Raw genomic sequence first — 26,443 nt, 5'->3', positions numbered from 1 at the left:
TAATATTGTTACAAAAACACACAAAAAGATTGTTTTTTAATGTTTACATATAGTTTAATATAGTAAATATTTAAATTGTTAATATAACATATTAATATAATGTAAGTTAAATACCTTTATATAAAATGTAGTACAATATATAAATATATACTAATTTAAACACACATATATGTGTGTGTCTATCTTTATTGATACATATGTATATTAGAAACATATAAAAATATATATTTTAAATGTTTTGACTTTTTTATGTTTACTACAATGAAAAGCATATATATGTGTGAAACATTTACAAAATTAAATGTCAACTGCAATAAATTAAATAAATTATCACTTTAATTAATTATAAGAAACTATAACATACAAAAATTATATATATATATACACACACACATATATATACAAATAATAAAACACATAATGATAATAATAATGTTAATAAGAGTTAATATTAGTATTAGTAGTGATAATAATAATAATAATATTAGTAAATATATTTAAACAATATTCAGAAAGTGTTGAAGTGTGAAAATATTAGATATACTGTTCCCACTCCTGTTTATGCAACAGTACAGGTTACATTTAATATGCCTACTCCAAACAGGTCACCAGCAGGAAACGTATTGGACTTATGAGGGGTAAGATTAACAATTTCACCTTCAGTCTGTACAAAAATAGGTGCAGCACTGGACTTCGGCGGGGTAAGATTAACTATTTCCACTCTATTCTGTGCAACAGTACAGAAAACATTGGATTTCGGAGGGCGTAGATTTACTATGTCCACTCCAGTCTATGCAACAGTAGGGAAAAATTGAACTTTGGAGGGCTAACATTTACTATTCAGACTCAGGTCTGTACAACAGTAGGGAAAGTGTTGGACTTCGGACTGATTCAATTCACTACTCCTACTCCTGTCTGTGCACAGTAGGGAAAGTATTGGAAGTTAGAGGGGTAAGATTCATTGTCTCAATTCAGTCAAATATAAGTGGTATGATAAGGATACCAATTAAATAAAATAATACTTACTTTACACAAGAAAAGTTAATAAATTCAGCTAAGAAATAATTAACACTAAATAATAATCTAATTATCAAAGACGAGGTAGATGTAAGGTAGGAGTAAGGTGGAATGGTATGTGGTTGTGGAAGTGGTAAGATACATTTAATAATTACTTGACGATGTAGTGGTGGTGATTGAGCAAAAACAACAGTTGATGGACAGAATGCAGAACAATGTCATACATTCACCAGTACAGAGATCTGGGCCTAAATCCATCGTTTTTTTGCACTCCACACCACCCTGGCTGAAGACGGCTGATAGACAGAAACCAGTTCTAGGATGCTTGATTCCAGTCCAGGAAAGACATGGCTTGGCAGTTCGGGCTGGACTGTTCCCATGAGGCACAGGGTCAAGACTGATTTGTATATGGCCATGTCTGAACTGGGGGGGGCTTGGTGAGCAAAATAACGATGGATTAAACCCAGATCTGTGACTGGGGGTGAATGTTTTGCCATTGTGCAACATTCCGTCCATCATCTTGTGTGTTTTGCTATTCACCCTTTGTGGGAAGGGCAAGCCCAGACGTGGGTCCCTTGCTCACTAACCACTGGAGTCAAGCTATCCTGGCTGAAGATGGCTGATAGCCAGAAACCGGTCCTAGGATGCTTGATTCCAGTCCAGGAAAGACATGGCTTGGCAGTTTGGGCTGGACTGATCCCATGAGGCACAGGGTCAAGACTGATTTGCATACGGCCATGTCTGAACTGGGGGGGCTTGGTGATCAAAATAATGATGGATTAAACCCAGATCTGTGACTTGGGGTGAATGTGTTGCCATTGTGCAACATTCCGTCCTTCATCTTGTGTGTTTTGCTGTTCACCCTATGTGGGAAGGGTATGCCCAGACGTGGGTCCCTTTCTCACTAAGCCATTGGAGTCTAGCTATCCTGGCTGAAGACGGCTGATAGCCAGAAACCGGTCCTAGGATGTTTAATTCCAGTCCAGGAAAGACATGGCTTTGCAGTCCGGGCCGGACTGTTCCCATGAGGCACAGGGTCAAGACTGATTTGCATATGGCCATGTCTGAACTGGGGGGCTTGGTGAGCAAAATAACAATGGATTAAACCCAGATCTGTGACTGGGGGTGAATGTTTTGCCATTGTGCAACATTCCGTCCATCTTCTTGTGTGTTTTGTGGTGGTGATTCAAAGCAGGCCTTTTATGTAGCTAATTTTAGAGATAGTGGTAGTTGATAGTGTCATCCAACTGTTTGAAGGTGCTCATAACCTATGGCTCTTTAGGTAGAGTTTGAAAGTAATATGTATGTTTTAGTTTCATATTTAGAGGGAGCCTTTCAAAGCTCGTAAGGGCCCCATGCCCTGTGTGCGCTCTGGGTTACTACCGACTTTTTTACCAATATCTTGCTGTATTCAATGACATTCTAAAATGCTTGTAACATGCTAAATTATTGTACGTACATTCCCAGCATGCTAAACATTGTTATCTCAAAAACCATAAATGTAATTTCATATCTTTCACCCTTTCTTCTAATTGTTGCAGGGGGAAACGAAAATACTGAAACTGAAGAATCTCAGACCACAAGACTACGCTAATTACAGCTGTATTGCTTCTGTAAGGAACGTATGTGACATTCCCGATAAGATGGTGTCATTTAGGCTATCCAATCGAACAGGTATGTGACTACATTAACAAGTCAATGTTTAATCACATTTTATAGTTAGTGAATAAGCATAAATCATGCAAGATAATCTTTTCTTAACTGAAACAAGAAAAATTGTTATTATGTGTTTCTGTTTTCATGCATAAGAAACACTACAGGCTTTCTTTTTATGGTACAGTAAGGGCCCGATTCCTATCCGGTAAAATTACCGTCCGTACGAATCGCATCCGGAGCCGTCTCCGTACGACTCGTACACACTCCGTACGACCCGACGAGTACGATCCAGACCGGGGTATCAGGACGCGAGTTGTTCGGTCCACTTCAGGTAAGCGCGATTCGTACGGAAAAGCGCACAATCACATACACACCTTACGGCGCGTACCCACCATGATCGCAGGGATACGGCACGTACCCCTGCGATCATGGGAGGTTCGCGCCGTACACCCAGCGTACATGGCGTACAATTCATATGGGAAAAACGCTCCAAACGGCTATTCAGAGTGCTTTTTACTGGATCGGAATCGGCCCCTAGATGTTTAGAGCATTATGGAAATCTCTTTGTATTACGTTTGTCCCCACCACAATGCTGTAAAAAAAAGTTGTGTTTCGTACAGTTCACAGAAATGCTGCGTGGTGTCCTGTGATGGAGAATACTTTTCCTAGATCAAATGCCAAACCTTGTTTTAAAAAGCATAAGAGATAGAATAAACACAGTGAATGGTGAGGATCTGAAAAGGGAGAGCAGTCTTGCTGTGTCAAATAAGAGAAGAAAAAACAATTGCTGCTGTTTCAACAGTTTGATTTAATCCATTTTACTTTTTACAATCTGAAACGGACAATATACATTCCAAAATATAGGTGAGTCATTCTCATCAAATCCAAAAACTGTCACACACTGCTATATTCTAGTGGGAATTTGTGAGACAAATACAATGCAGAAGCAACACTGGCAAAGCAAATAGGTCCGGCTTTGGCATAATGGTGCAATTTGTTTTGTACAATTTGTACTGCAAGCTGATGCCCCAAAAATAAAACCAAAAAAGAACACAGGCTGCCACGTAAGTGTGGCCACCATATGCTTGAAATGAAAATGCTACATTTAATAGACATACTGATGAAGCTGTTTTACTAATATTATGTATTATTTATTTTAAAAAAACAAGCATTTCAGTCGTGGTAATCATTTTACTGTTATTTTTGTGAATGTGACAATGAGAAATTATCACCCATGAAAGCACTCACATTGCAGGCATCTACAATGTGAAAATGTCTATAAAACAGTATATAACAGCAACTTTAAAAGGAGATAGTAAATAAATCACCATCTATTTGAGCACCTGAACACAGGTAATATGAATAGCAGCTTTTTTAGGACTTGATACAAACATTTTTTGAAAAACTCACTTTGAAAGAACTTTGTCATTGAAGAGAAAGGAACTATTTTGAGGGAATGTAAACAATGTGTACATGCTTTGTTCAGTCAATCAAAGATAATGTAGCAATTGGTGAGGTGGATTAACTCAGTGCTCATGTTGTATGCAGTGGTAGGTGGAAGCAGAATGTGAATGACAATTCAACAAGCTAGTAAATGCAGCTGGCTGACAAACATCCTCTCTCCCTATGTATTTCATGTACAAGTTTTATGAATAACAGTAGTCAGGCGAACACTAAAGCAACCTCAGAGGTTTAAAGAAACATGAATATTATCAGAAGCAACAATTCACTCTACAGCACACCTTATCAACACTCTACTGGGGTAAAAAGTACAGACTGCTTCTAATGTATTGCTTTCATCATAAGATGAAGGAAACAGAAAATGAGGAACAAGAGAATGTAGTTACTCTCAGACCATCATTACTAACAACATTGTATTTTTTATGTGACTGATAATTAAAGTGATAGGCACAATACAAATACGAACCCCATGGCTACAACATGTGTTTGGTTACATTTCATTCTGATATTTCAACTGCTTAAACCATCCAAAATATTTGAGTAATACTATGCAGTATTCTCCCTTTATAGGAAATATTGATGCTACAGATATTGTTAAATGTGTGAGGGTTGGAGGAAGGAATGCCTGACGGAATTAAAATACCCCAATAAACCCTAAGAATATAGGTTTGGAGTTTCAGATTTGACCTTGACGGTGGTAATCAACAAAACCGATACATGAGGGCACAATTGGGTCATGCAAATGTAGGCAATGGAAGTGATAGGTACCAATCTATATTTTTGTAAGGTTTTCAAATAATTATCTTTCCCTATTTACCACAACTGTGCCCCAATTTAGGAAGTAGCTGAAGACACTCCTCTTTAATGTTTACTACATCATGATTCAGTAACAGCCAATATTCACTCTCAGAAACCAGCTTTCCCTCTAAGCACAAGGGTTAACTATTCTGAATGGAAAGAAAAAAGAAAGACAGTCCAGCAGCGATTTGATTTTTAAGAGGAAAGAGTCAATCTATTATAGACTACAAATTTGCCAGCGAATAGGTATTCCCCATGGTGAACTCCTTTGAAATCTACCTACACCCTGAAAGTGGCCACCTTCTCCAAGTTTTGAGAATCAATCTCAAGCTGCAACAAACAAGCAAATCAAAAGAAAGAGCATGTTACAACTTTAAAAAAAAAAATTACAAGGAGTCAATGCAGATCAAATAATGGTTATTGTGTATCAGCATGTCCACAAGTCGGGGAATTTGAAAAGGAGCAGACCATGATTGCATGGGCAGCCCTAAGAAAGGCCTTACTGACAAGATTTCCAGTAAAAGCGGCAACATACTGGAATTTTGATGGACATAAAGCCCCGGGGAGCAGAGACTGCAAATGTACATTATAATATTTATGAAATGCACTTTATGGTTAGGAATAACCAAATAAAGTTTCTTTTGAATTGAATTGAACTACCCCTCTAATCACATGTTCACGCTTTCTTTGCCTTGGGCCCTGTGCATCTCTTCACTGCCTTTTGACTGGGCTCATGCTACATAAATCCTACATATGTTCTATTACTTAGATGATGCCCTTCAAGGACACAACATGCCTGGGATTGCTTGTATTACCATTTTCAAGGACGATGGCAGCTCTTTGGGGTGGATTGTAGCTCTAGGGATTTTTCTAAGAATAACAAATATGTGGCTAATCTTGGTCTGTAATGGCACAAATACAAAATAATGGAATAGATTATTCTCTGAATGTCCAATAATGTAATTTGTGCACATTGGCCAGTAAAATGTTGGCTACTTCTGCTTGATTAGAAAATAAAAAATGAAGAACAACAGCCTGGTTATCCAAAGCTGGTGAAACTCCATTTCGGACAATTTGCAGAATGAGAAAAAGTACTCCTCCAAATAATATTGGAAATAAAATAAAACAAACAACAAAAAGGTAATGTGAAAGAGGGACTAGGTAATAGCATAAAAATAGTAAAGGAGAGAAAGGAACACTATTAGTGGACTGGGAAGAGGCGGATACTGGAGTATAGTTAAAGGACAGAGGTGGGGCTACAGTTATTAATTTATAGGCAGGGGATAGAGGTGTTATGGTATAGGGTGGGGTGAAGGCACTGGGGTAAAGGTAAGGGTAAAGCAACTAGGCATATGTACATATGTAGAAATACTAGGGTATGAGTAATCGTAGAAGAAATAGGGTTAGGCAAACATAAAGCAGGAAAGGCCTATAAACCTGTTTATTCGGCTACCGTCCCTCAGCAGCAGCACCCCCGCAGTGCCTGAATACCCTCACGAGTGATAAGCAGCACTATACAAATCCTGTTTGATTGGTTGAAAGGTGTTAAGGTGTACATGGGGATAGTGTTAAAAGTGTGTGGGTATGCGTATACTCTATGGCAGTTGATATACTATTGTATAGTAAGTGTTAGAAATTGTACGGTTTAGGCACAGCTAGAGATAGGAAGGGTAAAAGTAAATGTAGTTGTAGAGATTCTAATGTAGTTGTAAGAGCTTCGGGGTTTACACCGATTTTGGGGAAGTAGAGTATAGGTGCACTTGAAGGAGCTAGGGAAAAGCAGTTTTAAGACATGGAGGTTAAAGACAGTTGACATAGTTAAGGTTTGAGGGCCAAGGGTATAGCCAGGAGGAAGAGAAACGAGGGCGTACAAAAACATAGCGGTACTAGGGTATAGAGAGGGTTAAAATTACAATAGTGTAGGCAGGAGTAATGTTCTGTGGTCAAGATAAGCAACATAGTATGGGAAGTTGGGGGCATAAGCGTTTTGGTACAGAAAGACCAATGAAGAATGAAACGAATGTAGATGGGCAATGGAAAGAAATAGGATATTCAGGGATGTAAAGGAGAAACAAGGATTCCATGAGTTCCAGGAAAATTAGACTAAAGGGATTATTTCATGTAAAGTATGTCATTTGAAAATCATGTAAACTTAAATCTGGGATTCTCTGGTCCAATGTAGTTTGTAATATCATTGTTTTTAACTTTTGTATTAACGGCTCATTTTTTAATCTTTTTTTCTTTTTATTCACTACAAAGTGTTTTCTAATTGTAATGATTTTAAATAACCAAACAATAAATGTTTTTCATACTTTCATACTGACTGAAGGGAATTTTTTCAACCCATAGACCTTCACCAAGATGGGTTCATTTGAAAACATTGAAGGAAATAGGTTCTTGAAAACGTTTTGCTAATAGAGATTTCCATAAATGCACTTTTCCCTGGAAGCACATGTAACCCCATTGTTGCTGTCCCTGCCAGTCACAAAATTACATACAAGTAAAGTGGAGCCTACTTCATACCCCTTTTGTGAAAACAATACTTACTCGACAAGCTGCACAGCAGTTTTCCAGGGATTTAAACCAACAGAAGCAGAAACTTTGATTGTACCAACATTTGATGTAACAATCCAAAAAGTGATGACTTTTTGATTTATTGTTTTTTTTTACTTCATAACTGCGTGAGACTCTGATATGACTAAGCATTTTGAAACTACCTTGACGGAAACATATTATCAATGCAACCCAGAACAAATCTAAGTGGAAATCGAACAAGGCAAAACTGCTCTTCGTCTGGTTTGGAAGCCATGGAAACAGAGAGCTTTTAAACAGAGAACTGTTTCTCAATCAGATTTTAAAGGAAGAGGAAAATTACAAAGAAACCCTTTCTGATGCTGCCTGAGAAGGTAAAACATATCAGAAGAAATAGTGATAATGAAAAAACAAAACACAACAACCAAAACATTTACTGCATATGTCACATTTGCATGTGCATACCTTTGTTTCACAGTAATGTACCTAATCTACTTTTTAAGTTTTTAGATAAATCAATCAATCAGGTATTTGTATAGTGGGGTTTATCACCTTGAGGGGTATCCAGGTGCTAAAGTCCTGAGGGTCTTCAGTCAAACATCCAGGTCTTGAGTCTCTTTCTGATGTGTGGGATGTGTGAGAGGGCAAGGGAGGCAGAGCGGAGTTGTCTGGCAGGCTGGTGGAAGGTCAGGCGGTAATAAGTGTAGGAAGGTCCGATGCTGTGGAGGGCTTTTTAGGCGTACGTCAGAAGCTTGAATTGGCATCTCTTCTGGATGGGAAGCCAGTGGAGGCTTCTGAGGTGGGGGGGGGGGTGATTCTGGTTCATTTGGACAGGTTTAGGAGGAATCTGGCTATGGTGTTCTGTATGGTATGAATTATTTAGAGGAGCTGTGTATTGTTACCTGCATAGAGTGTGTGTCCGTAGTCAAGATGGCTGGAGACTAGGGCTTGAGTGATTGTTTTCCTGGTGTTGACGGGGTTTCATCTGAAGAAATTTTTGAGGATGTGGTGGGTGGTTTGCGGGGGTCTGGGTTTGTCCGAGTGTGGTGGGCCACCATGTGTCATCCTAGGAGGAGGTGTTATTTCCAAAGGTGAGCACTTCCGTCTTGGCTTTGTTCAGCTTCAGGTAGTTAGACCTCATCCAGTCAGTAATGCTGGTCATGGTGTTCCTGGATCTAGTGGTGGTGATGTCTTCAGTGAGGGAGAGGATGAGTTGGATGTTGGCGTATGAAATGATGTTGAGTCCATGCGTGCAGACAATATCAGCCAGTGGTGTCATGTAGGTGTTGAAGAAGCTGGGGCTGACCGAGGAGCCCTGGGGGTTGCCACAGATGTTGCTCTTGGGTTGGGAGGTGAAAGGCTGTAGGTGGATCCCCTAATAGGTGCTCTAAAATATCAATGCAAATAATTAAACATGTAATAACTCTCACGATATTGAATTTACTTGTTCTGACAACTCAGTTTCTTTGAATTTTATATTGGCTGTTTTCACCCGATGCTTGCTTTGTTTTTTCAGCCTTGGGCTTTAAATAGGTTCCTTACAGGCTCTGCTTTCCACAGTCAGTGTATTAGGTGCTGCTCAAAAGGCTCCACATTACAAGAAAGTCTTAGAGCAAGAGGGTGCTCTGTTAATAGATCGGTCTTCACACAAGACTGGGTTCTTTTGTGTGTCAATAATTGAATTATTTTCTTTCCTCAATGCACTCCAATAGACTTTTGGAAAAAAGGAAATCAGTGCTTTCACCTCATTAGTTTTCCTGCCAGTTTTAATAAATTCAGAGAGCTAATACTTCAGGCTAACTTTTAATTTAATCAAACAAAAGGTGGTGGGACGAATGCTTGCAAAATGTCTAACTACTGGAAATCTCTGGGTATAGCATTCCAACCCATTTGTTTTTTTTGCCCACCATGCCACCTCAGTTTTTATCCAACCATATGCAAATCACTCTGCTTCAATATGAACATTTCAGCCTGAACTGCCAGGTCATGTCCTCCCTGAACTGAAATACACGCACCCACAACTAGTTTGTGTGTTTAACATTTAATTTAGGGCTCAATTATGAGTTTGCCAGTGCCTGGTACCGCTGAACCCGTAGTGGTCCACCTGCCATATTACAAGTACAGTAGTTGGACCCCCACTGGACTGCTGCTACTGCCAGGATCCTTAATCCCATGGTGGCTAGGCTGCAGTCTGAGGAAAAGTAATATGCTGGCGGTGCTGCATCTGCAATGCCGGCCATATTATGAATCCCCCATGGGATGGGTGGCAGTAAGGAAACTAAGGGGGCCCTATAGGGCTCCTTGTTGCCTCTGTACATGAGGGTGCATGCACGGGGGCACATATTGTGCGCTCGGCATTTTTGCACCCCCTGTTCCTGCACTTGGGCTTTTCTGTCCCTGCTTTAATGGGTTGTGGCACTTCTATGATGGTGGCTTTCTAAGACTGTGCTATGAGCCTTAAAAAAGTACCACCGTGGGACCACTGCCTTAGGACCACCCACCAGGATTGCAACTTGTAATCAGGCAGGCAAACAGACTACAGGTTTGGCGATCTTGGAGCGGGGCACTGGCGTGGCATGATCAGGCCCTTAGTCTTCAGTCTTTTTAATCTCTTTACTCACTTGTATTAGCTTCATATAGATTTCAGATTTCATACGTCTTTATTTCGATTTTTACATCATAAAAGACATCAGATAAAATACATCCATAATTCATAAAATTCCAGTTCATAACCTAATTGATTTAACAATATAAAAAGTTTTTACATAATATCCTCAGTTCCATCACAAATCCAACATAATTAAATAAAACCAGTTCATCAATAATTTAACAGTCTAAAAACATCTTCGGATCAGTAAAACTGAATTAATTATATTCACAAAGACGTTAAGAGAATCTTTCGAAGATAACATTTTTAAAACGTCCTCATGTTACGAAACAAGTGGGTGCTAGCTCTTAGAATCCATGCCCACGCCAGAAATTTAGCCATGCATATGGTCACACACTCTGAGGTATTAGATTTTAAAACCCAGAGGGCTTCCATACACACCCGCATGTTAATCTTCCTGCAGATGGGCTTAATCCATTTACGACGCGGGGCAGAATATGCTGGGCATACAAAGAAAAGGTGGTTAGTGGATTCCTTCTCCCCAGTGCACCATGAACAGAACTCATTTTGTTGACCTCGCCATTTATGTGTGTATGCCCTTACCGGTAGTGTACCAACAAGAGACACCTTCGGGTATTTGTTGCGCTATAAAAGTTGCGTAAATAAATAAACTCTGAACTGATGATAGAGTTTTCTATCTAAGCTTTTAGTAATATAGTCCCACTAAGGCTCTACATGCATCTCAACCTTATGGAGCAAAAAAAGACCTGTCAGTTTGAGGACTGGGACGACAAAACATGTTGTTCTTTCACAGTCGCCCAATATAATGATTTAAATTCTTTTTTTGGCGGAAAAACACTGTTCCCAGGGTCTGCCCACTGTAAAGTCAAGCCCATATTAAACAGAATGGACTTAACATCTCGAAACCATGGAATGTTTCCTGACCCTATAATTGATCTCAAGTGCAAGATTTCGTTAGCAAATAGTGCCAGTTCTGGGGTACACCATATACGTCTCCACAGAGCAACCATCCTGTATCGTGCTAGATCTCTGATAGAGTGACAACCCATATCTAATAGTAGGGGGAGGGTAGGGGATGATTGTGGCAGTCCAACCAGGCTGCGTAAAAACTTATTTTGGATTTTTACCAAGGGTGCAAAGTCCACAAAACTCCATAGATCAGCCCCATAAAGGATAGCGGAACGTATTTTTGCATTATACATTTTTAAAGCTGGCAATATCCTTTTTGTTTGCGAACATCGTTGCTCCTTTATTAGACACCCCGTTAGACGAGCAAATTTTAAACAGAGAGCCTCAATCTGTGCCTTCCATCTTAACCGGTAATCAATAACCACCCCTAACTAAGTCATGACACCAACCTGTTCTAATTTGGTACCATTCATACTAACTTCACTCCGTTGTGGTTTATTTTTCGTTAAGACCATATATTTTGTTTTGGACACATTGATCTCTAGGTCATTATTTTTACAAAAGTCCACAAATTTATTAATTGCAGTCTGTAACCCCGCTTGAGTTTTTGCCAATATCAGCGTGTCGTCGGCAAAAATGAGTAGGGGAAACTTTCTCCCACCTAGAGCTGGTGCATCTGTTGGGGTATCTCCTAAAAACTGCACTACTTGGTTTATAAATAAAAGGAACAGGGTTGGTGCCAGAACACATCCCTGCCTTACAGCGCGGGTCACAGGGAATGGCTCTGTCACCTGTCCCTGCCTACCCCATCTTACTCTGGCAAAATTATTCTTGTGTAATCTTATGGTGAACTCCAAAAGTTCTGATGGCATTCCCATTTTACTCAGAGCAACCCACAGCTTCTCTCTCAAGACAAGGTCGAACGCGGATTTGAGGTCCATGAATGCTGCATAGATAGTGCCCCCACCTAGGTACACAATCTTCCAGTATATCAGAACAAATCTGAATACTTGGTCGATTGTGCTGGTGCTTGTCCTGAAGCCAGCTTGCATCGGGGATAGGATATTTTCCTCATTCATCCAAGCCTGTATTTTACCCACGAGCATTCTTGCTATAACTTTTTGCAGGGCGTCTATGAGGCTAATGGGGCGATAATTCCCTGGTAGTGACTTATCTCCTTTTTTAAAAACAGGTAGGATTTCGGCCCCTTTCCAAGACTCGGGTATCCTAGCTCCGTAAGCAATAGCGTTAGCTAAGGTCGTTATATATGGGACCCAATTACACTGATCGTATTTAAACAGATCGGCAGGAATGCAGTCCATCCCGGGCGCTTTACCCGCTTGGAACAAATTTAAGGCCTTCTCCGATGGTACCATGAGTAAATTCAAATAGCTATGTCCATATATACAGTTAATAGCTTTGAAATGCAATAAAACAATTATTATATTAATTGCAATTAGGTTGTACTCTATGTGGAGCTGATGAAGGGAAATGTATAGAAATGTATAGAAGGTCTAATATAAATGTGAGATGTGTAGGTGCAGTACCGCAAGCTGCGCCTAGAGGTCCCTAGTAAGCAGTATAAACTTTGAAGATTACATTAAATCCGGATTAGGTTGTACTCTATGCGGAGCTGATGAAGGGAAATGTACAGAAGATCTCATATGAATGTGAGATGTGCTAGCGAGCAAAGTAACCACTGCCAACCTTGTTTAGGACCAAGTGAGTGTTCTGTCTGAAGGCCTTTAAGAAAATAGTGCCTTGAGGCTGTAATTAAAACCTAGGGCATAACAGCACATGTAATAGGGAGTGTCCACATTGGAGGTTACAAAAAGAGACAGGGCGATACTAAGGAGGGACTACAAAACCTAATGACCAATGAAGAGCCACCAATTACAAAGGACAGGGACATAAGGCAATTAAAAAGATGGGTGTGAAGTAAGCGGAGCTTTATGCACTTATTCTGAATACAGCATGTCTCGAAGAGACAGCACAAGTGCTGCCTAGGTGGGACCTAAAAAACGAGAATAGAAACACTTATTCACATTTTTACAAATGTTTTAATGAGACAGTACCAGCACTTCTCAGTAGTAAGCAGTCGCTCAGTGCAATTTTATACTCCCTTTTCAAACACTAGTTGCATCAAGGCGTTTTCTGCTTGCACGAGTCCACGAGTCCACGAGTCTACCGAGGGAAACCAATACATAAAACAGGATAACCTACTGAGAACAACATTTCAAACACTCGAGGGGGGTGAGGGTGCGGGGGGGGTGGGGGGGGGTATTGGAATTGCGGGAAATTGCACCCGCATAATAAGCATTTGCCAGGCTTCGAAAGTCGATCATACACCTGTGTTTGACAAACAAATCGTGTTGCGTTTTTTTAGTAGTTTTTTTTTTTGGGTGAATGACATTTACTTATATTAATTTGTATTTAGCTAAAGGTGAAGAAAATAACTTGCCGTTTGGAATTCTTAAAAAAATTACTCTGCCTATATATTGAAAGAGTTAGTTTATTTGCTCACCAGGAATATTACTTATCAGGCTCATCAATTAAAGTGCTATATATTCGGAGCTGTCATCTCGGAGACAATTTAAGAAGTATGTCAGCCAGTGACGCTTCAGGACTGTGGTTCACTGGAAGCGCGCGGCTCCTCTCGCAAGCACCGCACTGCGCCACTTCATCATGCTCTGAAAATAAACCACGCCACAGCTTCTGGAAAATTAGGCAGATTAGATTAATGACCCGAGGAATAATTTCAACCAAGTTTGAACCTTTTGTCTACATTTGCTTTAAAAATAAATTCAAATATTTCAAGGGTAATTCATCTCATAAATAAATGAAACACTTCTGTAAATCTGCGTAGCTTTATTTTTTATTATATCGACGAAAAACTGAAGCATTTAGTGGTAACCGTCTAAAAGAATTGTCTCAACAAAGATAGTTTCTGTTACTAGTGTGACTTCTGCCACATTTGAGGATGATAGAAAACTCAAATTCATTTTTAGTTTTATTTCATAGGTTATCGCTTTACAGTTCACTTGTATTTATTCAACCTTTCATTCCATTGCTAAATTTCGTAGTCCAATCGGATTTATTATATATTTATTAATGGCATAATTAATTCATTTTGCTCTAACTATGCCAACTGTGGTGTACAACAATACCAACTGTGGTGATCAGTGTGATCTTTGGCCATATAGGTAAAGGTGCTGCAGCCTTACAAAACATGGCATTAATTAGGAACAAAGGATTTCACTAATGTTTTTGCCTCATAAGTTTCATCCAAGGTGGGAAAAATATTAACTCTGCACATTATTCCCATATCTCCAATGCAAAATCATGATATCTGAAATGTTCCCTCAGGTTATGTCTGATACGCCTATCAATTTTCTGATAGATGTGATTGCAAGGCCAGGACTATGAGGAGCATTGAATCCTCTGAAGTCAACATTAAAGAAGAGCTCCTTCTCTCTTGGGCCAGAAAAATGAACCAGCCAATCACTCAGTGGTTAATTTGTAAAAATATAAGTGGCAGTGCTCTCATAAGGAGGCAGCTTGCACCAGCCCTTTTCTCCTGTTACCACCGCCTAAAGCAGAACCAAATACTAACCATGAAAGTGGTGAGGGTATGTGTCGTAGTGGTCAGAGCAGCCAACTTCAGCGCTGGGGAACCAGGTTCAAGTCTCAGCGTCGGCTCAACATCCTGTGATTCAGGGCAAATCTCTTAATCTCCCCGTACATGAATGTGTCCTTAACTGGTGATCTTGAAAGGCACCAGTGTTGATGATTAAGTGCTGGTGCTGAGCACCAGAAACTACCAGCTCAAATTAAGCACTGCATTCACTTCCTAGTGCTGATGACACTGTTACTATGCTTTACTATGGATCTTATCGTCTCTCATCAATCATAGGTGAGAGGTCAGGATCGGGTCATTCAAATCTTTATTTGCTATTCCTTACTGTGTTCCACTAGGATTTTAGCATTTTGTCTACTGTCCAATAGCTACATATGGACGCTGTCACAGCTTCTGCCAGGAAGAATCTGATTCCATAATCCTACAACTGACTTCTAGTTTGGTGAAACTCTCCTCCACTCCCCCCCCCCAAAAAAAATAATAACCTGAGGATAATTTTCGATTCATTACTCTGATGTATTCTTCAAGTCAACACAGGGGGTAAGACTGTCAACATGCAGCTCGTTGTAATCTGTAAAATGCTCTCATTACTACAGACAGTCTATTTACTGGGTGGAGGTAATGAGAGTTCTTATCATGTAATGTTTTGATTACGCTAACATTGTCTTCTCTGCTCTCCTGAAGAAAAACATTTCAAACGCTACAGAAAAATGCAACCAGAATGTGCTTAAACATCCATAAGCAAGAACCATTCTTGCAGCACACTACTGCGTTCCTTTGGGAAACATCCTTTACGACGAAACTTTTACCACGCAGTGCCTTTACAACGCAGGTTTTTCAAGGCAAGTCATTACAATGAATTGCGCTGGGGGGTGCTCTAGGATAGGTAATAGTTTAATTTACTATCCAACACCTTCCCTACTATCCACGGGGACTGGAGTTCGAATAGTAAATTAAACTATTCACTATCCAGCACCCCCCAACGCAAGTTGTTGTAACGACTTGCGTTGAAAAACCTGCGTTGTAAAAGCATGCGTGGTAAAAGCATGCGTTGTAACAACGTACATCCGTTCCTTTAGACAGTGGGATCAAATGTAAGGCACTTGATGTGTGTGAAGTGCTCTGGTGTAAAGGTCCCTGATACCCACAGAGAATGACATTACATTTTAGCCCAATCAGAAACCTCCATTTTACATCTGCCCATCTGATTCATACAGAGCACATATCGCAGGTGGAGCTGCGCTATCCTTACTCTTCAGCGGTAATTTAAAAATATGCAATATAGTTCTTTATTTTGCAGTGAACTTTTATTGTTTTTACTTCTTTGTCCTGCGCTTTAAAACTATTTGCTCACTACTTACCTGATTCCTGTGGAAGCACTCGGCACCCTACAGTCTCCCCGGTCCACCCCCAGTCATTAGCAGACTGTTTGATGTGGAGGGAGACTCCGGGGACAGCTGTTCATTCAGAGTGCCTCACTTCCTGTTAGGACCATCCATAGCGACATATTGGGAAGGTCAGCGGTCTAGGGTTCCCCTACCTATCAGGCCGTGCACTACAAAACAAGCAGATGCCGCGAGCGCGCACAGACCAATACAGAGCACATATCGCAGGTTGAGCTGCGCTATCCTTACTCTTCAGCGGTAATTTTAAAATATACAATTTAGTACTTTATTTTGCAACAAACTTTTATTGTTTTTACTTCTTTGTCCTGCGCTTTAAAACTATTTGCTCACTACTTACCTGATTCCTGTGGAAGCACTCGGCACCCTGCAGTCTCCCCGGTCCACCCCCAGTCATTAGCAGACTGTTTGATGTGGAGGGAGACTCCGGGGACAGCCATTCATTCAGAGTGCCTCACTTCCTGTTAGGACCATTCATAGCGGCCATCTTGGGCAGGTCAGCGGTCTAGTGTTCCGCTACCTATCAGGCCGGGCACTACAAAACAAGCAGATGGAAGGAGCGCCAAAGGCAAGCCCGTCTGTGCCCTTCCGCACCTTGACCGGGCCTAGGGCCCGTTCCCCTGGTCGTTTAAAAACAACCCCAAGTCGAATATTGCTATCCTATTCTAGCTCTCAGCTACTCGACTTAAACAATATCAATAATAATCAGCACTGCCCTCCTTTCAAAGAGGATGCGCTATTCATCAAACAACTCTCCACTTGTCCTAACTGTAGGCTTAACATAGAACCAACTAAGGCCTCTCTATTTCCTAGTACACATATTCCCCTAACTGAACTAGATACTATCTATTTTGCACTTATAAACACCCGCTCTCTACCAAAGCATAAGCTTGAAACACATGAATTTCTTATTAAACACAATGTGGATTTTCTATTTCTGACTGAGACCTGGGTTGATTCATCCTCTGGTCCTGATTTTTGCGCTGCCACCCCCGAAGGCTACTGTGTATTTAGACAGGACAGAACGTTAAAGAAAGGTTGGCGTTTAGCAATTATTCACCATGACAAATATACAATTAAAACTGATACCCCTATCTTTTCAGTATGTGAAGCATTAACTTTATCTGTCATGCTGTCAAGCACCCAATCTTTCAAAAGAACCTTACTGTATCGACCACCAGGTTCGTGATCAGATTTTCTTGCGTAACTTCATACTTTATTAGAATCAATAGCAGCAATACCAGATTATACTATCCTGGGAGATTTCAACTTCCAGTTGGAATGTCCCAACGACAAGCAATCTTCCTCTATGATTACTGATCTTTTATAATTAGGCCTACACCCGTTAGTCACCTTACCTACTCACAGGGCAGGTCATACATTGGATGGTCTCTTCACTAATAATAGTAACATCTTTCTATTTTCAGTCACTCCTTTGGTCTGGACAGACCATTCTGCATTAACCTGTACCATTCAGATAAAGGAAGCCAACTCCAGAGTTAAGGGTCTTCACACATCTAAACAGATCCGGGCATGGAATAAAATTGATGCCCAACTCTTGCAAGAATCCCTTTCCTCCTCTCATTATAGTCCTTCAGAAGACCCCGAAATAGCCTCCAATAACTACTCCATCTGGTTACACAGCATCTTTTCTTCATTAGTACAATCTAAAAAGATCTCTACCAATCGAAGAGTTCGCTCCGCACCTTGGTTCTCAGAGGAATTAAGACTGGAGAGACAACGTTGCAGGAATTTGGAGAGACACTGGCGTAAAGATTATAATAACAATGCCAAAACACTATACAAAGAGGCAATGATAAAATATAAACATCTGATTGTCTTGCACAAGAGTAAATACTACTGTACTCAAATAGAATCGGCCCAAAACTCCCCGTAGGAACTATTTCAAAAACTAAACTTTCCACACCCCCAATAGGCACTTCTTTTCAAGCTTCTCAAGAGTTATGCAATTCACTTGCAAATTCCTTTAAAGATAAGGTTACTCACATTTACTCTGACTTTGCCATACAGGCTAACTCAGACCCGCCAACTTTCAAAAATTCATCTAATGCTTCCACCACCATCGCTTTTTTAGAATTAACTCAGGTCTCACCTGAGCATGTACGTGAGTTTGTTCTCTCAATTAAATCCGGTTCCCCTTTAGACCCTTTTCCACCTTCTATCCTTAAACTTATTCTGGATCCTATTGCCATTACTCTTGGTGATATTTGTAACTCCATGTTCAACACTGGTGTCTATCCATCGTCTGGAAAAAGGCTATTATTAAACCCTTACTCAAGTAACCTAATCTCGATCCGTTAGAACCAAAAAATTATAGACCTATAGCGTGTCTCCCTTTCCCATCAAAAATCATCGAAAAAATAATGAAGACTCAATTAGCCCAATTCATCGACAATATTAACCTGCTCGATGACACTCAATTTGGGGTTAGGAAGGAGCATGGGACAGAGACAGCCCTTATCAAGGCTTCGGACAACATTAGGATGATTCTGAATAAGGGTGGAGCGGCTGTCCTTATTCTATTGGATCTGTCTGCAGCTTTTGACACAGTCAATCACACCATCTTGACCCACCGTGTCTCTGCCATTGGCATCAATCAAAAGGCCAGTGCCTTACTGACCTCAATTCTTGCAAACCTTACACAGTCTGTTAAGCTGGGTGAATTCCAATCTCTGGTCTTCTCCCTCCCATGTGGAGTGCCTCAGGGATCCTCCCTGAGTCCGACCTTATTCAATATCTATGTGTCAGACTTGGCTAAGATCATCAAAGCCCATGGGATGGGGTTGACCTCTTATGCCGATGACACCCAGCTTGTACTGGCAGTCAATAATGACCGAGTAGAAGTGGCAGCAAATTTTGAAGAAGGGATGCGAGACATCAGTTTCTGGATATCACGCAACTGCCTGAAGTTGAACTCCGATAAAACGGAGGTAATGACTTTCGGCAGTTTAGTCCCCAGCAGGTCCCCAACTTGGTGGCCAACTGAGATAGGATCCCCCTGCTTCCTGTCACCAAGGTTAGGAATTTAGGAGTGATGTTTGATGATAAGCTTTCATTCACATACCATGCTAATGCTGTGGTGTCTTCATCTCTTTTCACGCTCAAAATGATAAGGAAACTTCTTCATTTCCTTCCTTTGAGCGCAGGAAAAACCCTTATGTTTACACTGGTCTTATCTAAGATCGATTACTGCAATGGCCTTTTCTTAAATGCTCAGGAAAAAGTTTTGAATAAGTTGCAGTTAATTCACAACTCAGCAGCCAGAATACTGTCAGGCACGCCTAAGTTCAAGTCTGTTTCCCCGGTAATACGACAGCTTCATTGGTTGCCGATTAGGAACCAAATTAAATTCAAGGCACTCTGTATTGCATACAGAGCAGTTAACAACTCTGGACCGGAGTTCCTAAGAAGATCTTTATGCCGTTACATTCCCAACAGATTACTGCGTTCCTCCTCAGTCCGTCTCTTAACTGTCCCTCATACAATGAAATCATCATGGGGAGACAGATGTTTCTCAGTTGCCACAGCAAAATTGTGGAACACCCTACCCTTCCTATCAGGGCTAGTCCCTCTCTTCTTACCTACAGGAAGTTAGTAAAAAACGTGGCTCTTTAACCAGTAATTAATCACTCCAACTGCTCTGAATTACTGTCTTGAGCGCCGAGACACCTTCGGGTATTTGTGCGCTATACAAATTGCATAAATAAAATAAATAAATAAATTAACCAATGATCGTTTAAAAGATTGAAACATGACTTCAGATCTGAAACATGAATGCAAATCTGTGGGATTGCAAAACGCTTAAGGTTGGAACAATCTAGTATGTTTAGAATACTGGTGATACATCCTGCTTACTGGTGTAGGTGGATTATTGATTACTATTTTAGAAATTCCACTTTTAGAAAGTGGGCATGTCTCTGTGCTTATGACTCTTTGTTTTTTGCAGTCTTGTTTAGGGCTGGGTGACGGCCACTCTTGTGCATACTTTCCAGATAGCCACAACACAGGAAGGGCTGGGTGTGACAGCGCTACATCTGCAGTTATCTGCTTACTGATGGTGTTGCTGGGCTGGGAGAGCGGGGCGTTCACATTTTACATTTGTATAGTTTTTATCCTGCCCTCCCCCAAAGGGTTGTTTTACCCCTTATTGGCGTTTGGACCTGGGACTGGGGTTGAAAGGGAGTGTTGTGCACTTCTCAGGTTTCCTTTGAAGTTGCCACTTGAACAAAGACATTTATGAAGATAAGTACAGCGCCTCTGACACCATGATTTTAGACATTGCATGGGACTTGTTCCCAGATGCTGCTGGCTCTACATGATGCAGATTGCCAGAGAACTATTGTGCTGCCAGGAGGAACCTCCGTTAGGACTAATTGCTTTGTTGTCCTGACCTGCTTGCCTGCTTGGTAGCTAGAGAAACTGCTGCTCTGTTCAAGGAAACTCATGTGCTGGGCTGTTGCCTAACTGCCAGATCCTTGTGCTCCCAGTGCTCTCCAGGTGCAGGTTTGCATACCCCCTCCCTGTTCTGTTGAGATCTGAGAGAGTCCCTTTTGGAAAAACCTGGAATCAGCAGTGGGACTAGTGAGTCTGTCCAATACCAGTTTTACAGCTAGCGTATGGTGAGTTCTGCTCGCTTGGCACTGAAAGAGCATGTTAAGTGCTTTCTGACTATCTTTAAGGAATTAGCAGCTTTGCCCATCGCGACTCATGCCATGTGCACTGAGCTAATGCTTGCCGCACCAATTAATTTGGATTTCCTACTTCAGACCACAAGAAGGAAAATGGCCGAGGGGGGATAGGAGCGACAACAGCCATGCCAAGCGTTCACAGGCAGCTGTATCCCAGCTTTTTTCCGATGTTGCTGGACCCAGTGAGATCTTCCTGCAGTGGATGGCTCATTTTGTTCCTTTTGCTAAACAGCGGTCTGAAAAGCCCCAGGGGGTCCCAGACATGCTACAATGTCAGCTCGTTATTTTGGGAAGCTGAGTTGGTCAGTAGCTGCTCCGCTCGTTTGCGAGCAGCTGCCTTTCATTGTTTTACATATCTAAGGGGCAATTGTTCAGAGGCTCGGCATTGTTAGGCGGATCCTCAACGGAGGCTCATTTACCATGGGGAAGTAAGCTTTGCTTTATTTAGGAGATACCCTAATTCATGTATTAGGAGCACAGGAGTTCCTGTGGCCTACTGTATAAATTTGCATTCATCCCAAGGGCGTTTGTAGTACCAGAAATACCACATAACATTTCATAGAAGTGCAGGTGCACTGTATCTCTGTGTTCCCTGCAAATGCAGGTGATTACCCGATATGTTTATGGTGTTGTTTAGTAGTCGATGTGCTTAGTATGATACCTGGGGATTTATGTGTTTTGTCTCTAAGCTAACTATTGCATTTCATACCCTGATGTTATGATGTATGTCATTTTCATTCTTGAATTGTCAGGAAAATGAGTACTGAATCAGGTGTTGCACAGTCTGCATAGTACTTATGCTTCATGCCTCTTTGGTCTATGTTATATGTACAATAAATATCTTATATAATTCTGTGAGTAGCTCCTTTTGTGGGGTTTCTTTGTGTTACTGGTGTGAGTATGTTGTACAAAAGCTTTACACATTGCCTCTGATGATAACCATGCCTGCTCCGCACCAATCTACCAGAGAGTGAGTATAGGTTATCTTTGGTGTATAACTTACTTGCCCTGACTAGCGTGGTGGTTACTGCCCAGGTTAGGTGCATAATCTAGCCAACTAGAAATGCCATTTCTAAAACCACTGTAGAGATGCAATTTTATGACTTTCAGAAACGTATGCATGCATTTCAAAACATAGACCTCAGGGTCCTACCTACAAATTGAGGACGAAGGGTACAATGTAAAGGAAATGTGGAACTGAGAGACTGCTTTGGTCATCCTTTCATTTTAGAGAAAACGTGGAAGGCTGAAATTGAAGCACATCATGTAATTAAAAAAAATAATTTTCATAAAAGGACATTAATTAGACACTATTCGGGGTGCAAAGGGGTAGGTTTTTGAATAGGACGATATTCAGGTCTGGATAAAACGGAATTGTAGTTATGCTATCAAACAGTTTATTAAAAAGATAAGTTGGGTTGGGAAATGGACAAATGTAATAATATCAACCAAAGATTCCAGCATTCGGGCATGTGTGGAGGTATAGAACATAAGCAATACGATTTTGATTGCATAGGAATGGTAGAGTATGTTCCATGTAATATTCATATTCCCTTCAAGTTTCACAGCTGACAATTGAAATGAAACATCACAATTAGCCAGGCAATGATATTACACTCCATATTTTGCTCTTACCATCAAGAACAAAAGGATGCATTAAGACCCAGAGTATGCCTTGCAAAGGATTATGGAGCAATTGAAATGTCAACTGTTATGGGTAGAGGACATGATTCTTTGTAAGTTAACCTATTAGGGCTACTCAATAGTACACCGTAGCTACTGGCCAAGAATTCATTTGCTGTTCATCTGACTTGTTTGAAAAATCATAAAGGGCAAGAAAAAAAATTCAAGGACTCGTAGAAAGAGGAGGCAAAGAACCAATGCAAAACAAAAAAAAAAAAAACAAATAAAACACATCATAAAAACTTATGAAAGGATTAAAAGGGTAGCAACACAGGCTTCTTCAATCAACCCCCCTGATCCTCCCCAAGCATGGGTGTCACACTTTGCTAAACATGCATGGCATCAGGGTAGCAGGGTACACGAAAAGCACAGAATATAATAATATCCATATTCTCTATAGAGAATGAGTTGAAAGCTTTTTTTGAGCAGTAAAGGAAACTGTTCAACTCTGTCCCGGGGAAGACCCAAAAGAATAATGCCAATTCATGTTCTGTTACATCTAATGGACTTTCTGTTACATTAGATCAATACTATGATATGATTAAAGATATAGCTAGATTCATCATAGTGCCTTTTTGCGAGTCCTTAATAGCGATTATTAAGGAATCGCTATTAAGGACTTGCAAAACGGGATTCATGTAGGAATCGCTAAATAAATTGCGATTCCTACACATTCCTTATTTGCGATTAGCAAATTGCTAATCAAGGCCCATAGGAATGAATGGGGAGTTATTCCTTATTTGCGATTAGCAATTTGCTAATCGCAAATAAGGATGCGATTTCAAGGGTGCCAGGGGTGTCCAAAGGACACCCTGTAGCACCCTTGAAATGTAATCTATATTGGTGTTGCGCACACACATGTCCAAAGGACATGTGTGTGTGTAACATGCAACTTAGAAAAATGCATTTAAATGCATTTTTCTAAGTTTTCGCTATTTACCACGAGGTTTGACCTCACAGTAAATAGCGGCCCAAAATTGCGATTTCGCAATTTTAAAATGGTTCATGAATTGCATTTAAGGAATCTCAAATCCTTAAATGCAATTCCTCGCAAATGTGCAAATTCTTTATTAGCGAATTTTGCATTTGGGATGATGAATCCCAAATGCAAAAATTGCACACGCAAAGGGCCAGATTCTCAGAATCTGGCCCTTTGCGAGCGCAACTAAGCTTGATGAATCTGGCTGATAGAGACTGCAGGCCACGTGAAGGAGTGGGTTGCTGATTAGGAAAAGCAAATAGGGAAAAAGGGTTTCCCTTTGCTCTTCCTAATTTGCAAGATGAAAGCTAGGAGGAAAAGCTTTTCAATGAAAATGAGGTGTGGTGGTGCTTTACGGTCTTCTAGAAGAATATACCTCCAACACCTGGGGCTCCATCAACAGTTAAGGGCCCATGAATGAATTAATATTGAAACCTGTATTGACAGATAGTAGATGTGATGCAGCTATGCGCCCACCTGTGGGCATGAGGACCACCCTACTTTTTGATAACACAGAAGCCAAGAAGGATTCGCACAGGAAATCCAGTGCTCCTGACCTCACCCGTAATGTGACAGTTGACATCACAAATGGCATCAATGTGCGCAGAAGTGAAACTACATGTGAAGTTACCATTAACATTATAAAATAGATGACTGAGGATAAACTTTGATTTCTGTTTTTGGCCATGTATTGTTATGTAATGATGTTGTGCTCTCTGGAGTGTTTACATGTTTGTATAAATTGTGTGACATCCTAAGCAATGCATGTGATGTGTTGTTTAGAGCATACATTGCGGCAGATTAGAGGGCTGAGACTCCTATGGGTTTTAGGCCTTGAACCACCAAAGAATGTATACAACACTTAAGAGCCATTGTTTGATCAGCTGAGTCGAGTAGCTCTATCACCTGAATATACTGGTGAGTCAGTTTCTGAAAGTAGCCAGGGCCCTTGCACCAGCATGATTTGGGCCTCATATCCAATCTTTAGTTACTCTATTCAGCCAGTGCCTTTACAGAGCTTTCAGGTGTAGCTCGAAGAATATTCTCCCAACCAGAGTATGCACTCTTGACATCTAGAAATGGCTTTTTAAAGGCCACTGTCAACTACATTGTAGTACTTTAGGCTAGGAGCTGAAGGTTTTTCTGAAGGAGGTAAAGTAGAAAGTGTGTTACTTAGAATACTGTACAGTTTTTTTTGGGGATGCAGGAAAATGGATTCCGACCCATTTAACCCCCTGGAATTTTTGCTTTTGGACAACATGTTTTTGGACTTTTTCTGTGAATGAGTCTAACTAACTGGGTTCCACTCACTATAACCTTAGTTAAAATCGATTGGGAGTGCTAGCTGCCAGTGTCTGCTTTTAAAACAAGATCTGAAGCTGAGCAACTGGGGTAAGGGAGTCTGGGTTAACTGTATGTGAACACATGCACAGACGTGTGCACATGCTAAGGCCTCAGCCTGGCATTAGCGAACAGGTAACCTGTTGCCATAGGGATCCCTCAGGTAAAGGTGCTAAAGTATAGCAAAAGCAAGCTCCCAAAAGGCATATACAAATTTAGAGTCATGGAGGTCTGAATAAACCTCTCCTGGCCACCACAGAGGCCAGCCTCCAGGAACAAAATGTGACCTTCCCCGTCACAATTGACCCTAACTTGGTCTATCATAGCCCGAGAAAACAAAAGAGCAAGTGTGGACCTTCAGGGGGATGCAGTGGTTAGAATGTACATTGTACCTCGCTCCAGGAGCTTGGTGAACTCCCAAGGGAGGGCCATGGACTGGAGAGGAAGAAAGCTGAGCGGACATGCATGTCCTCAACTCCTTTTTCTTATTTCTCCTGTCTCCTGGGGCTGCTATTTCCTTAGGAACTCAGGATAGGAAAATCAAGAGAAGATACTGGGCTGACACACTCTGGTTCAGTAATGTCCCCTGTGGGCCCTCATTATCCTGGAGACCAAGGACCAAGTGACCCCGGTAGCTGCCGTCAGTCCCTGGGGACCCCAAGTGCTAGGTGTTCACAGGTGTGATGTCAGGTGCTGTCATGTATTACAAAGTATCCTGCCTGTATGGACAGCAGGTGAGAGCAGTGTGTGTCAGACTGGGCAATGGGTGTCCCATAGGAGTGGCAGGGGCACGTACCAAAAATGAATAACCTCCACAAAAAATAAGAATGAAAGCTTTTAAGTGCATAAGGCTGCTTTGATCTGGACAGACCATTCTGCATTAACCTGTACCATGCAGATAAAGAAACCCACCTCCAGAGTTAAGGGTCTTCACACATCTAAATAGATCCGGGCATGGAATAAAATTGATGCCCAACTCTTGCAAGAATCCCTTTCCTCCTCTCATTATAGTCCTTCAGAAGACCCCAAAATAGCCTCCAATAACTACTCCATCTGGTTACACTGCATCTTTTCTTCATTAGTACAATCTAAAAAGATCTCTACCATTCGAAGAGTTCGCTCCGCACCTTGGTTCTCAGAGGAATTAAGACTGGAGAGACAACGTTGCAGGAATTTGGAGAGACACTGGCGTAAAGATTATAATAATAATGCCAAAACACTATACAAAGAGGTAATGATAAAATATAAATATCTGAATGTCTTGCACAAGAGTAAATACTACTGTACTCAAATAGAATTGGCCCAAAACTCCCCGTAGGAACTATTTCAAGAAGTAACTAAACTTTCCACACCCCCAATAGGCACTTCTTTTCAAGCTTCTCAAGAGTTATGCAATTCACTTGCTAATTCCTTTAAAGATAAGGTTACTCACATTTACTCTGACTTCGCCATACAGGCTAACTCAGAACCGCCAACTTTCAAAAATTCATCTAATGCTTCCACCATCATCGCATTTTTAGAATTAACTCAGGTCTCACCTGAGCATGTACGTGAGTTTGTTCTCTCAATTAAATCCGGTTCCCCTTTAGACCCTTCTCCACCTTCTATCCTTAAACTTATTCTGGATCCTATTGCCATTACTCTTGGTGATATTTGTAACTCCATGTTCAACACTGGTGTCCATCCATC

At 40.9% G+C, this 26,443-nt stretch overlaps 1 protein-coding gene across 4 annotated transcripts in view; it reads left to right on the top strand.

Moving 5' to 3' along the window:
* The window catches only part of MDGA2 (MAM domain containing glycosylphosphatidylinositol anchor 2), a 1,595,858-nt gene that overhangs the window by 867,939 nt on the left and 701,476 nt on the right, over positions 1-26,443 (top strand). For all 4 annotated transcript variants that reach the window (XM_086937278.1, XM_086937277.1, XM_086937275.1 and 1 more), the window contains exon 5: positions 2,559-2,691. In XM_086937278.1, coding sequence (XP_086793404.1) covers positions 2,559-2,691 — 133 coding nt within the window. The remainder of the gene's footprint in view (positions 1-2,558; positions 2,692-26,443) is intronic.

The sequence above is a fragment of the Lissotriton vulgaris genome, chromosome 9 (genome assembly GCF_964263255.1).
Source record: "Lissotriton vulgaris chromosome 9, aLisVul1.2, whole genome shotgun sequence".
NCBI classification, from domain to species: domain Eukaryota; kingdom Metazoa; phylum Chordata; class Amphibia; order Caudata; family Salamandridae; genus Lissotriton; species Lissotriton vulgaris.
Note: the sequence above shows the minus strand (reverse complement) of the source record. Positions and strands in the feature narration are given on the sequence as shown.